The sequence below is a fragment of the Ischnura elegans genome, chromosome 6 (genome assembly GCF_921293095.1).
Source record: "Ischnura elegans chromosome 6, ioIscEleg1.1, whole genome shotgun sequence".
Taxonomy (NCBI): domain Eukaryota; kingdom Metazoa; phylum Arthropoda; class Insecta; order Odonata; family Coenagrionidae; genus Ischnura; species Ischnura elegans.
The window spans coordinates 96,944,364-96,959,475 of NC_060251.1; the positions used below are offsets into that span (position 1 = coordinate 96,944,364).

Sequence of the window (15,112 nt, forward strand, 5' to 3'; positions counted from 1 at the left end):
TACGATTATTTGTCGGTGGAAATGTATCAGGTGACCCGGTAAGAAACCAAAGACAAATTCATAGACATTATACTCTGGTAATACCTCAGATCAAGTGCGTACTCAGGATCAAAACTAGGGATGCCATGGTTGTTCAAGTTATCGGTAAGATTTATGCATGGAAAAGATTAATGAAACCAGCATTTTATGGATACTTTAATACCTCTTTATTAGTTTTTAAAATTATTTGCTCAATAAATATTATTTTCCTTAAAGGCATTTGAGATTTTTTCTTCTAGGGGGGCGTGGGTGCCCCCTCCTATTCCTCGCAGGGCTAGGCCATGCCTCGGATAATCATAAATCCTTAAAAAGCTACGAATTCACTGACGTAGAAATATGATTTTTTATCGCAATCTGGATCCATTTTTAACAGATAAAATTACAATGGAATGACTTTCTAACTAACCTGCAAAGAAAAAGTAAGCCATGTCTTTTAAAACATTCAATCGAACACTTATGTGAACACGGATGATTATCATAGCAGCTTTAATGATATAGAACATTAAATAACTTTCAAACCAATTAAGTAACAAAATGCGTGCGTAGTATACGAATGTTCAGCAAAATAATGAAAATATAATTGATTTCTTTTGAGTTTTAAACCTATTACATACGCAAAACACATATTCTAGAAATTATTCCGTGTATTTATCCAACAGGCACAATATTTTAGCATTATATTCAAATGGCGATGAAAATTTTGAAACAATATCAAAACATAGTTCATTTTATAACGATACTGCCGAATATATAATAAAAAACCTCATAAAACAAACGGATATGAACAATTCTGTATAAAAAGAAATTATTAACATAGCAGCAATAACGCAAGAGAACGTTGAATTTCATTTCTACCAAACCAATGAAGCAACGAAATAAATCAAAAGTAGTGAAAAGTGCATAGTCTAGGGTGGATTTTGAGTAATGTAGGGAATGGTTAAAAAAAAAATTAGAATGAATATCTCTGAAAACCAGAGAAACTCTTTTCACCATCAACTTTAAATATAAGTATATCAAAAGATAAAATTCAACTGAGCACTAACTAAGTTGCTAAAATAAACAAATATAAAACTGAAATTATAAAGGCGAGCATATTTTCTATGATTGCGCATTAAATATTCATTTCCCCATGAAGTCGCTCAAGCCGATTGTTGACGTTGCCATGGGTGCATTCGTACGAAAAGAGTTAGCTCTGAGTTGACGCGTTCGCACATTGCAGAGAATATTTAATTGATTCTGAGCGATTTTTCGGAGCAATCAAAGGTACTGCTCATTCTGACTGAAGAGTAACAACTACTTCATTGAATTGTGAAGACACAAACCAGGAAACGTCGCGGAGAGCGCTGTTTCGGCTGAAGATATCTTCCCGAGTAATACTGGTTCTCCCATAATTATTCTGGGATATCTCCCCGAATACAATTTGGATCCTGTTCATTGAGGGTTGTATTTTCTTGTGTGAAATACTGAGATATTGTTCGAGAGTGACAGTTTCCTGAGCGGGACATCAATTTCTGCTCGAGTTTCACTGGAATACCTGCCTGACTGAGACTTGGATGTTCTCCGGAGGATTACAGAAATATTTTCCTCAACTTGATAGGTTCCTGAGCGGGAATTCGTATTGTTCTGAGTTCATTAAGAATTGGATATTCTCATCAGAACTACCGAGATATCTTCTTGTCTCAACTTCCTAAAGTGAGAACTACTGTGATATTTTCCTGAAAGTGATAGCTTCCTCAGCGGGGCTTCGATATCCTCTTGAGTACAACTGGAAAACCTACGATACTGTGACTTGGAAATTGTCCAGAAAACTTCCGGGATATCTTCCTAACTGTGAAGGCATCCTGAATAGAGTCTTCGGTATCTTCCAGAGTGCAGCATCTTTGTATTCAGCTGAAGAGAATGGGGAAGATTATGTGTAAGTACACCTATTTTTTCATTACGAGCAAATGTCTTTGACGCATTCGATGCCCCAGGATAATCAGACACCCAAATTAATAGTGAAAAAATAAGTGATTATCAGTTAAATAAAAATAAAACAATGGGACTATAAAATTTTTCTTTGCAATAGACAGGTTTCTATTTCACCTTCTTTAAAAGAATATCTATTTTAACAATAATTGGAAAGGTAGAATTTTCAATTTAGTTAAGATTTTGATCAAATCAAAGTAGAAAATATGCTTCCTTGGATTAAAAAAAATCCCTTGAACGGGGAATCGAAGCAGGGACCTATGGTCTTCAGGAAATTAGGGAATCAAGATAACACAGTGGTCTGCCTGGAGGCTCAGAAAGCAATAGGCCCACGGTTGAATTTCCCCTCCAGGGAATTTTTCCTATTGATACATTACATGACTTTTACCGCCATTCAGGCGGTATGATTGAGAATTATCATAAAATTAAAATGGAATTACAATTAAATTGAGGAATCTAATCAAAATCCTTTTCATTCTTTCCTCAGTTTCCATAGACGACTTGGAAGAGGTGGGCCCTTACCGGTACTATGTCAACATATGGCGTAAGTAAAACCTCTGGGTTATATTAGTAATGATACAATATATGTATAAAAGATAGTACCAAGCATATGTAATCGTTGTCTTATCAATAACGCGACTTCTTTCTTATTTACAGGCGAAAGAAAAGAACAACCTACAATAGAGCCGGAAACTCTGGTTAAAAAGTAAGTCTATTATTTGACTATCATTATAGAGTGAAATGGGCATCAAAATTATGCATTCACAAAGAAATAAACGGTTAAAGATTCATAAAATATTAATGGTCAATCAAAAACCGTTCAGAAATTATCATCAAAATATATAATTACTCAAAAGCTATACATTTATATCTACAGTAATTCCGGTTCATATATTCAAAGACATTATTATTGAAATTGAGCATAAAATAATGAATAGTTTTATTTCATTATAAAATTACTAACAAGATTTTTCTAATTCACTCGAACAGAAAGCCGAGAGGTTCATCTAGGAGACTGATATCTCGGATGCGTTCGTCATTGTGTTTCCTTCGTCGGGAAAGGCCTGAAGTAATAGAAGAAAAACCGGCAGGTAAAGCCCTATCCACTCTGTCAACACGCTTAGAATTATGTTTCTTACACCATTTATCGCAGGGCTATACCTTAAGTCGTGGAACTTAAAATAACATTTTTCAATCCGTTTTTTGGATATAAGTTGCGAATTATTCCCGAATTGTGGCACACTTAAATATTTTTTTTTTGGAGAGGAGAATTGAAATTTCCAAAATATTGCTTCCTTAATCATGTTGGTGGGATTCGTTATGAAATTTTGAAAAAAGTAAAAAGCGCCGACATCCATTTCACCGATAGGCCGCTGTTGCACAGGCGGGACTTGAACCCGCGACCTTCGAATAGGCTCTGACCTGTTAACCTGAAGGTCGCGGATTCGAGTCCTGCCTGGGTAAGTTACCTCTATGAGGCGTATAGGTGTGTAAGGTGTTTACATATGCAGCTGTTAATTTTTAATTTCCTCGATAGAAAAGCCCATATTTAGATCTGTTTTCGGGGTATGTGGGAATAAATGAATCAATAATGTCAGGGAATGCTGAGTTTGGACTATATAGATATCGAATGCAAAACATTCAATCTTATTTTAAATGCTTTATTTTTTACAGTTGCAGAAATGCCTCTTCGCTCCATCCTCAAGCACAGCCCAACCAAATACACGCCATGGCCGGAGATTTCACGTAATTATGCTCTTTACTTTAGTATTTTAAGAATATTTCTTCATTAAATATTTTCCACAGGGCACGTTTAATAGGCAGGTGAATTTCACATAATACTTGCCAGGGGGTGATTTTAATCATTTGCTCAGTTTGGATGAGTTCTAGTGTGGAAACGAACAGAGTGAACTTCAGTTTGAAGTTACCCATTAAATAATGATACCGCTCTCATGATCATTTATCATGTCTAGAGATACGTGAAAATCGCACTTTCAATAACATTTTATCGCATTTTGTAGCGTCTATTTTTTATTTTCATAATGAGGTAGATGACGATAAAATGTAGTGAAACAGTTATATGACAAAATAGAGAATATTTTAAATAATTATGTTGGAGAACAATAATAAATTAAGGAATAGGAATATAGTGACGGAGGTGTAGCTTTCCCGCGCCCACTTGTAGTTCGCGGCCACGTAGAGTCCCAGCCAACTAACAGCTGGCCAGTCCCTCACTTGCTTTAAGGGGTTAGTGTCGGCGGAGCATTTAAACTGCGCTCGGCGCAAAATGTACGAATATTTACGTCGAAAGGGCAAATTATCGTAAAAATTATGATAAAAGTCCAGTCATCGCATCTATGTCGCATTTATTTGCGCACATCGCATCTATATCGCATTTGCGATTTTCACGCATCTCTAATCATGTCACATGCATGAAAACTCCATAATTTTAAAAGATGTGCTTTGCTTGAAGCTTTAAAAAAAGATGTTCATCAAAATACGCTCTCTTACCATTAATTTGAACGGGGTGTATTTGTTGGGTTGCTTTGATCACGCTGACTTTGGGGCTCTTGGTTTACCAGTCCACCCCTTCTTTGCATGAAAAGTAACCCTGCAATATCTCCGAAATTATGTCCTATTAACAAATGATTTTTCTGTCATTCCAGGGAGCATCACCCCAATTGGCAAAGAAACATCCGTCTGATCTTCAGCTACGGGTTCTGTGGGTGGGAGCTAGCTGCTATGACCTCTACACCAGAAAATAAGGACAACACCTGGTTACATCCATGAAGAACATTACTTCTTTTGAATGGGTCCATTTAAATTTTTATATTGTGCATGTATAACTTTGGAGCTTTCTACCTGAATGTTTTAAGATGTTTAATACTTGTGTCTATTGTAAAAATCACGCTACAACGTGATAGTAGCGCAAGAATAGTGATTTAAATAATATTTGGACATTAAATTCTGAAATATGGGTCTCCTCTGAGAATATGAACTCCATGTGCATTATTTATTATTTCCTTGACTATAAGGACAGTTTACGGACGTACGCAGAAAGTTTAAATATATATGAGAGTGCGAACACTTTACGCGCACATTTATAAAAATTATGAAATACGTAAGATATGGAAATGGGGTAAAATGTATTTACAACACCATATCGGTATTGAATGGGCTAAATAAAATTTGGCCAAAAAAATCAACAGATGCACCAAATTAGACAACTACAATGTTTCTCAATAGATCTGTGGTTGGGTACTCTAAATGAACTCGATTATCCACACCCACAGAATATCCGCCAAACCACCTTATTGGCAAGTGGTGCTGGAAAGAAGGATTCCTCATAGAGTTGTTCCTGTAACTTATATGTCTTCTGGGTTTTCTCTCATATTAGCTCATCATCCATGAAGACTCAGTATCTCCGGCGCAACATATCGCCATCGAAGACGAGTTACCTCGTAAGAAAATCCGAATGTCGTTTTCGACTCTATAGATTAAAGTAGGATAATTTATATTAGGTAGCTGCCAACAATTTTAACGGGAGATGGGAATCGGGAAAATTTTGTCCAGTTATCGGTCATTTATAACATCCAAAGGTATGAAAAATAATTACGTTAAATAAACGTTACGTTGCTCGGGTTTACCACCGGGTCATTCTGTGCCCACTTTTATAGGTAAGAGTGGTTCATCGCCATCAAGGTACACCGTGGAATTGTTCAGATGGCACCAGGTTGAGCAAATATATGGTCTGCATAACTAATACGACATGCCGTAGTGGGTATTGACGTATCATCGTGACGATGGGTCGCTATATATTCAGCAGTTGACAGGGTAGGAAACATTATAGAAAATTCATTGACATTATGCGCTGGGAAATCCTCAAATCATCTTACACGCTTTAAGGTGTTATCAAAATTTTTATTAAATAAATAGTTTTTTCGGATGTTGCAACAAATTATACGTAATGGTTCCAACATATGTTTTAGTAGGGCAACGATCAATTTAAAATAGACGCATTGGAGATTATCCTTAAATGATAAATTAATTAGATTTTCTAAAGCTAATACCATTGATGATTTTTATGTAGGTGCCTTTTTTCTTTTATCACACTGTGGAGTCGTATTTAACAAAATTAACCTATTACAGAATAATTTTATGCTTTTCATTTTAAAATGCTACTTACGGCGAATATTTTAAATACACTATCATTTTCACTCGAAAAATGATGGTTCGTCGAATAATAGCTGTCGTTAAATTGTTTTATGAGAGCGGTAAATTGCAAATCATTCTGCTCAAAGTGGAAAATGAAACCGCTGGTACCACATCGAACTTAATGCTCTAACTTGCAAAGGTTAAGTTGATTACAATATTTTGAGCTCATGAGCTTTTCCTCAAAGCGTATCAAGTCATAGATAATAGAATTATTTGAATATGGCATATATTTAATTCCATTTCAACCACCAATAAAAAATTTGATTGCTAGAATATAAAGAGAAATCGTCGTCATATCCTTTTTGCATGTTATAACTAAACCAATTTAATTGCTACAATACAAAGAGAAATCGTCGTCATATCTTTTTTGCATGTGTGTATTCAAACCCTGCGGTTCATACGAATGATCAGAATCAATCACAGCCATGGCCAAAGGGGGCGAAATACGCGAGTTCCAATTTTTTGTATCTGTAGTGCCTCTCAATTTACTAATTATATGAGTGACCCCGGAGGAATTACGGTAGTGCGCAACTGATAATATGAAGACCAAATTATTGATACCCCAAGGTTCAGATTTGACGGCTGATATCGGGGGCAAAGGCTCGCTTTCATCCTCGGGCGCAAATATTAGTGAATACTCCCCACCCATCAAGGGCATCCATTCCACATCCCCCTTCCTTCCGGCTGCACGATATATTAGCAGATATATTGCCTCTCCGAGATTTGCGTAGAGCCGTTCCTGTACTGTGGATTACCTTACACTTTTGCCACAAGGCAGGAATGATGTATTTTAGGCAGTAAGTTCATAAGCTGCATTAATATATATCAGATTATGCACCTATCATTTAAATCTTTTCAACAACAGCACCGGAATAGAAATATATAATCTGAAGGGCAATAAAAATTACCGTTTTGATTAAAATTCCTGACCAAATAATTGATTCAAAATCGTAGTCCAGCTGTACATACAAACGATTAGCATAAAAATATCTCTGTTACTAAGTTTTCAAGTATAATTTCTTTTTATCGCCCGATTTTTTTCCGCCTTGGACGAAAAATGTTTGCCGGAAAAACAGGTGGTACCACTGTCACAATCTTTAAAAATATTTAAATTCATTTCTGGTAGTTCATTACTCCTAGGAACGATATAAATTTATTTCACTATTGCGCGTATATGCTTAACTTTAGTCTTAACTGATGCCAAAAAATGAATGTAAGATGAAGCAATTTGTTTACCACCTAAATACACTTTCCTGCTCACTTTTGACCATTCCACGATGGGTTTTCGATAACCTCGATTTCGTAGCAGGGCAATTTTTACATATTTAATTAAAATTATACCTTTTACCAGATTTTTCTTAAGCGGTGGACGTCAGTGATCTCGGTTAAGACCACATGATTTTGCGGTTTTCGAATTTAGATGGTCAAATTAGTGAGGCCTTGGAAAAACATAAAGCAATAGAAAAATTCATAAACCATCCACATGCTAATGTGGTGACACTCCATTTTTGTGGAAATCTTTTTGACTCATAGTACCTACGTAATAGAATAATTAGGAAGCTAACCATAGATAAACGAGAACAGTCGTTTTCTTAGAGAGATATGTATATCAAGATATCATTTATCGCAGGGAAAAAGCAAAATAACTCACACACTAAAATTTCTTAAGAGCTTTTATACACTTTTTGGTAGTCATCAATTATTTCTAAACATTTAATGCTAATAAAAACTACGATGCACAATGCACATGTTCAATTCACAATTCCAAAGTTTTTAAATTTTATGGTAATTAAGTAATGTGAGCACCAAAATTAATTAACTAATCCTTAACACACTCCTTGCCTTTCAGCAGCATTTCACATATTGGTTTATTACAGCTCATGTGAAGTGAGACGCGAATGAAGTGGCTAAGAATTACAGAAAACACTTGGAGTAAAGTATCTCTAAATGAGTTTAGGATGACATTCTATCAGGAAATAGTAGCCGATGGGGGACACATGATGTAAATGTTGCCGCAACGAATTTCTTGAATAAATCCGGATAACAATTGAAAAGGCTTTGCCTTCTTACCCACCATATGTCACTATCCCCACCACACTCTTCTCCCATTCCACTCCTGACACCTGTCGGCGACGTAGCAACAAAGCTTAGCCAATCATTTCTTTCCGATTAAATTCGAAACTGTAAGCAATCATATTTTTATTCCACACCTTGAGCAGCAGAATTCCATATGCAGCGAACACATGCGATTAGGCACAGAAAGACTTAATCCATGAACTTAATAAAATACAAAGGAAAACAGCAAGATTCTTCAAAAACTGCTACGAACATAGAGAGAGTGTTACAGAGATGTTTAAAAAATTAAGTTGGGAGCCGCCAGAGACTTGGAAGCAGCGCGCTAGGCTTTGATTCCTTGACCAATTGAGAATAGAAATCTATTACAGCGACACGGGGAATATCATATTAAAACCCCTTTTTTATACAATCTCAGAAAAATACGATGCATTAAGAGAGATATTTTACGGAACGGATAGGTATAGGAGTTGATTTTTTCCCCGATAAATTTAAAATTAATAACTAAAATCAATTCTAGGCGGACCTTCGTTAGAGTATTTCCTTTTCATTTGCAAACGGTTGGTGTCCTAACACCCTCTGCCACACGCCTATCCAGTCAGATTGAAGGGTAGCATTTAGCTGTAGATGAGGCAAAGATTGGGCAGTCTCTGAAAACTGTCTCCCCACTGCCGCATGGATTTAAACCCGGAATCACAGGATGGGAAGCCGACACCATAGCGACCACACCAAGTCGATCCCCCTTAATGAACCATGCTACGCTATATTTCACAAAAGAGATCAATTTAGCATTGAGAGGCCATCGAACACAATGGAAGAGCGGAAAATATCTTCTAATTTTCACGCAGAAAAGGAAAAGGGGTCCTAATAGAAGAGGATGAGACTCTGAAGCCTATCCCATTCAAGCAATTTCTTTTCCGAAAAAAAATTAAATACGCTCGCTGAATTTTCCTCGTGAACGGAGTGTTTTTGATGAGTTGGGATTCATCATTCTTTCCGAAGAAGATTCATCAACGTCCGGACGTAATAGATCTGAGCAGTGTTCTGAGAAAGAGACGGATGGCATAATGACGGGGGAAATGCGATGCCATTCGAAGGAGGAAGACTTGAAGAGAGCAGCGAAAAGTGAGTAATAAGTTAGACGAGAGAGCTAGGCTATGAGAGGTGAACGTAGGGGTATAATTTGGATTCCACTGGATTGGAATCGTCCCTCGAAAGGCTTCAAGATACAATTACCGAAATCTCAGAATGGGAGAGAGGCGAAGCAATTAATGTAGTGAAGCAAGAGGGACACGTATTAAAGTTTCCTTCGTTGACTAACTTCATTTATACATTAATAGTTACATTTCTCCTTGTTTTTGTGATAGTTTAATTTCGAAACAAATTTATTTCAAGAGGGAAAAAGATTCGTATTCAAATTTTGATCATGGAAGAACTTTATTCATAAATAAATAGTTAATAAAACCATAATAAGACCTATCCTTCGATATGGAGATGAATCTACATGGTTTTTTCCAGAAAAAAATCTAAAAAATACCCTGCGAGTCAATTCTAGTGTGTTTGGCAGGGGGTGATCAATCACCAGCATGCATGAAGCAATTGGATTCCACATGCACACCATACGGTCCAAAAAACGTCACGCATATTAACAAATTATACTACCATATGCTGTTAGAAACAATAATAAAATTCAAAAACATGCGTTAAGTTTTACACAAGTTAGTAGGCTACACTACAAGCCATCTAATCTATTTATGAGTTCTAATGCGGCCGTTATAATCTCTTATTGATCGTGGAAAGAAGACATTCTGAAACTGACTGTTCTACGGTCTATCTCGCTTACTTTATTTATATGATCTGATCTTCCGTAGTATATTAGCGTCCGTAAGATATGGCTAACTTCGTTATATAAGACACTGCTGTTGAATTTATGTAAAAGGTTTAGTCTATTTTTCAATCTACGGTCTGACAGAGATTCCCATCCGAGTTTATCTAATAGGTCAGTTACACTAAAAAGGCTATCGTAACGACCTTTCACGTAACCTGGCAGCTCTTCTTTGCACGCGTTCTGACTCAAATCATGGGTTCATTGAACATGGGTTATCGACGAAAAGGACGGAAAAGAAGTTCTGTGTTGCTTGCGCATAATGTGTTAAGTCCAAAAACCGAAAAATGGGACTATCTCACCTAACCATCAAATGAATCATATAGAATCGTTTCCTAAATGATTTTTATAATAGTAACAGCACATGAGGAGGTCGCTTATGAGCTATTTATCTCACAATAATTCATACGCTTGGATTTATGATGGGCGAGTGAATTTTTTAATGCAGTTATCTCAAAACTATGATTGAGTGACTTAACAAATTATGCACAAGCAACACAGAATTAATTGCCTTTGAAAAAAAAGTGTTTTAAGGAAAGTTTTTGGACCGAAAATAGAGAATGGAAGCTGGATAAGAAAACACAACAGGGAAATCAGGGACCTTTTCGATTCGCCTGACGCAGTAGCTATAGCTATTGGCCGCAGATTACGAAGGGCAGGGCACATAATACGAAGAGTGCAAGAGGCCCTAGTAAAACAAGTATGAGCAGAAAACCCTGACGGAGGACGACCTCCAGGAATACCGAGAAAAAGATGGAAGGATGAGATGCTGATTGATATGGGGAAAATGGGAGTCAGCGAGGCGGATGCAGAAGTTAGAATGAGTTGGAGGCAGACAGTTGGCGAGGCTAAACAACTTATGGTATAAATGGATATGGGTGTGAGTGAGTAATAGTTAAATGGCAGATTACCTCAAACAGTTTAATTTCCCATCACGATCATTTTCAATACATTTTATACTATCTTCAGTTTGTGAAATAAAATTTTGGTATTCGCGCAAAATTGTCGGTATTTTTCAGTTTCCTATATAATAATAATAAAAATAATAATAATAGACCTGATCTAGTAGTGCAAGATAAAACTCACAATGAAACGTACTTGATAGACATTGCCGTACCTAATTCGCATAATATCACTACAGCCTACACCAACAAAATGGAAACGTATGAAGGACTTAAAAATGAAATTAAGAGATTGTGGAAATCAGACAAAGCACGTATAATACCTATCACTATCTATGCCACAGGAGTAGTGCCTCATTCAATCCATCAAGGTCTTCAAACTATTGCGCAGCCGAAAAACTTGTTTATTACAATACAAAAAGCAGCAACTTTAAATACTTGCCGGACTGTCAGAAAAATTTTCAACACAGAGTAAAAAGACGAGAGTACTTGGTAATACCCGTACCTCGCATAAAACCAGCAAAAACGCTATGAAAATATATTTTTTAAATAGTAGTAATGATGATAATAATAATAATAATAATAAATTTTCTACCAAACCAAGCAACTACTTTGGACCTTTTAAAAAATACCCCACCATTTTACAAATACTATCCACCGGCAGAACAAGAAACTAATACACACATTCTTTACTGGGACCGACAGAGACTCACAGACAAAACCATAGATTACAACCCCCCTGTTATTTTACTGATCCGTAAATCAGAAGAAAAAGCAAATACAGTTTTGAAGTGCCAGTAAAATCACAGAGTTGTGTTCACGGGAAGAAAGAAAATCCAAAAATATCACAATTTGAAAAAAGTTCATCGAGAATGAAATTCTTACAAAAAACTTAATTTTACTGAGCCGGGATTCGATATCAGATCTCCTGATAGCCGGGTCATAAATACTACCAGTTACACCTAAATATCCCACTACTTTTTACAATGTGCTTGATGTGAATAATAGTAATTTACCTGAACGACAATCGAGGGATATGGGCTCAAATCCCTGCTGAAAAAAATAATTTTTTTCATGGAGAATTTCATTACATTGGTGTAAATAATTCTTTCACACGTGCGCACAACGTTACTTACTATTACACGCAGGACATTTTGAATGCGATAGAAAGCTTACCCATTCGCATCAAAACCAGGGTACGGAATCCATTGAAAACGCGGATGATGCATGCAAAATACCGAAATGGATTCCGAAGCGAAGACCTCCCTCGTACGTGTGTGAGAGAGCCTATCCTCCCGAGCAAAGATACCAAACAACACTCACACAAACACATCTAGCCGTGCATTCTATCCCAAGACCATTTTTCACCCTGCCCTATCCCCATCCACACGTATATCCCTTATTCTTTAGGATGCTTGCGCGTTTCCAAGCACAAAACCCTAGCCCCACGCGCGAGTACCCTGGATTCCCCGAATAAAATCACCCTGCCAGGGAATAAGGGAGTAGTGTGCCCGGCATACGTGAGTTCCCGCTGAAAAATTCGTCCTTCCCAGCTTCCGCAGCCCACACGCTGGTCGTCCCACGCTTCTTACCCCCGATGTTCCCTCACGCTAAATCCCTCGCCGAGCCTAGGACGCCTCGCCTACCACCATTGAATGCGTAGATTACGCTGGTTGGGCCCGGCACAATCCCACAACAACAATGGTCCGTCGGCCACCCATACTCTTTCGTGGTGATAGGATAAACGAACATACGAACATTTTCGAAATTTGATTATCATTATTTTAATAATTCTTATTATTATTTAAAAGGAACTTGTATAATAAGAACATAAAGGGACCAGTTAGAAAATTTGAAGTATCCAAAAATTCAAATTAAAGAAGTTCTTAATAGACAGGTCTATAAAATAAAACCCATATTTCCAATCAAATCTTTTTATTAAATTGATACTCTTGAAAGTTAAATGATTTGATTAACGCCCATTAATAGCATTAAAGTAATCTTAGAAACAGGAATATTTATTTTAACAAACTACGAAGTAAAGAATAGTAACATTTTTGTTCTAACCTTCAAATGTCCTCAGCAACATCTGAACTGCTGTGCAGTACAAACTTAACTCGTAATCGTATACGTTTAGACAAGATGTCATGGCATAATACACCTATATAGAGTCATAACAACCAAAGAGATCAAAATCATTGAATACGTACTAACATAATATTGGTCGGTAAAATAAAAATCGGCGCGGCGGGTGGGAGGGGAAGGGCGAGTCATTAGACTCTACGCTGGCAAGCATTGTGCCTAACACAAACCTTTTGACAATAGCGTTATTAAATCATATTTTCCGATGGATTCACATTTATTTTGAGTCCTAGATTATAATTTATACCTAAATTTGACTCACCAAAAATGCGAATTATCCACGATTTTTTAGCATTGTTTGAATACAAAATGCTTGGGACAAAGAGAAATATTCCATTATTAATTATTGTTAATAGTTTAATAGTAATACACAGTTAAAAAATAAACATTCACCAGTACATGTGTCGTAGTCTAAAATTTCAAAAATGAAAAAATATTCATAGTATCATAAAATGCTAAAATTTAAATCACATAAAAATTATGCATTAATATTACTTGAGAAATAATGCATCAGTAAAAAAAGCGTTTTGGTGATGTAGCATGTAATAATTTATAACAAAAGATATTCATTTTGAGAAACCTACGAAGCGGCGTCCGGAATAGAAGTTCTGGTATTTTATTTCCTCGTAAACCTCAAGTCCCCAGTATCACTTCCTTGAACTCCTGGATGGCCGGCTTAGATTCGAGTGGGAAGTCTTTCAGAGAGCGTAATCATGGAGAGTGTTTGAGGATATCTCCAATGGATGTCGACACTGAAGGCCCTCACTCCGAGAACAGTAGCCTCATCAACCCTAGACCTCATTCTACGCCAACGGCCAGGGACGTTTTCGGATAACATTTACAGCATTTCGACCGGTTGGGACGAGTAGACAAGAGACCAGTCACATGGGTGTAGGAGTTACGATAACTTCGAACTTATCGTTGAGTGCACATACAAGAAATGTTTGTGGCGGAGCCCCGAAGAAGCTAGGACTCGTCAAGGGAATTGTGGGAAGGTGTTTGGACGAAAAAGTAAAAGAAACTCTATGCCTGGCATATAGCCCACGAGTCTCTAGAGGCTCCCAGCTATAGAGGGTGTCCCATTTATCTTGACCACCCGAAATAACTTTTTGTCCAGATGTAAATTCAAAAATATGTCAAGCAAATCTTCATTAGTCGGCAGGGGGTCATTAATCAGCATGATTGCCTTCCTTGTAGCTTTGTTATTTACAAAGATATGAACAGCGGTATGTCTTTTTTAAATGGTACCCTATATTTTTTATTCGGCAATTAATTTCCTCTCCTAAAGACTTATTCAAAAATGTTGCGCAGTGGACCATTAACATAAACACAGTGTTATGAAAAATGACTGACTCACTAGCGCTTAGTGCAGGTTCGCAGGCATTGGAACTACTCCACTTGCTGACGTTGACGGTGAACAAATGAAAATATATTAAAATGCACACCAGTCATAATTATGTTTTCATAACGTTGTGTGTATGTTAATGGTCCACTGTGCTACATTTTTGAATAAGTGTTTAGGAGAGGAAATGAATTGCCGAATAAAAAATATAGGGTGCCATTTAAAAAAGATATACCGCTGTTCATATCTTTGTAAATAACAATGCTACAAGGAAGGCAATCATGCTGATTAATGTCCCCCTGACGGCTAATGAACATTTGCTTGACACATTTTTGAATTTGCATCTGGACAAAAAGTTATTTCGGATGGTCAAGATAAATGGGACACCCTGTATATGTGCTGAGTGTCATTCTCTATTCACTCGCCCAACCCAATACCTCTACATGCAAATATAGAGCTCAGTGAAGAATAACATCAACCACCGAATCACGTTAAACCCAATTCAGTTCAACGACAAAGATCGTTTTTGCATCCGGATCTCCCGAT

At 36.9% G+C, this 15,112-nt stretch overlaps 2 protein-coding genes across 3 annotated transcripts in view; one reads left to right on the top strand and one right to left on the bottom strand.

Moving 5' to 3' along the window:
- The window catches only part of LOC124161226 (adenylate cyclase type 8-like), a 425,580-nt gene that overhangs the window by 175,989 nt on the left and 234,479 nt on the right, over nt 1–15,112 (bottom strand). The gene's annotated exons all lie outside the window — the stretch shown is intronic.
- Nucleotides 1,238–4,954, top strand: LOC124161228. Its single transcript, XM_046537497.1, has 6 exons — nt 1,238–1,954; nt 2,495–2,551; nt 2,665–2,713; nt 2,998–3,098; nt 3,682–3,753; nt 4,674–4,954. Exons 1-6 carry the CDS (start codon nt 1,939–1,941, stop codon nt 4,709–4,711), a joined length of 333 nt encoding a protein of 110 aa, XP_046393453.1. The 5' UTR covers nt 1,238–1,938; the 3' UTR covers nt 4,712–4,954.

Bases quoted from the DNA above. Each gene is read 5' to 3' on its own strand.
- LOC124161228 (XM_046537497.1), top strand. The intron at 2,552-2,664 runs GTAAGTAAAACC...TCTTATTTACAG, and splicing joins GTACTATGTCAACATATGGC to GCGAAAGAAAAGAACAACCT. The intron at 2,714-2,997 runs GTAAGTCTATTA...TCACTCGAACAG, and splicing joins CCGGAAACTCTGGTTAAAAA to AAAGCCGAGAGGTTCATCTA.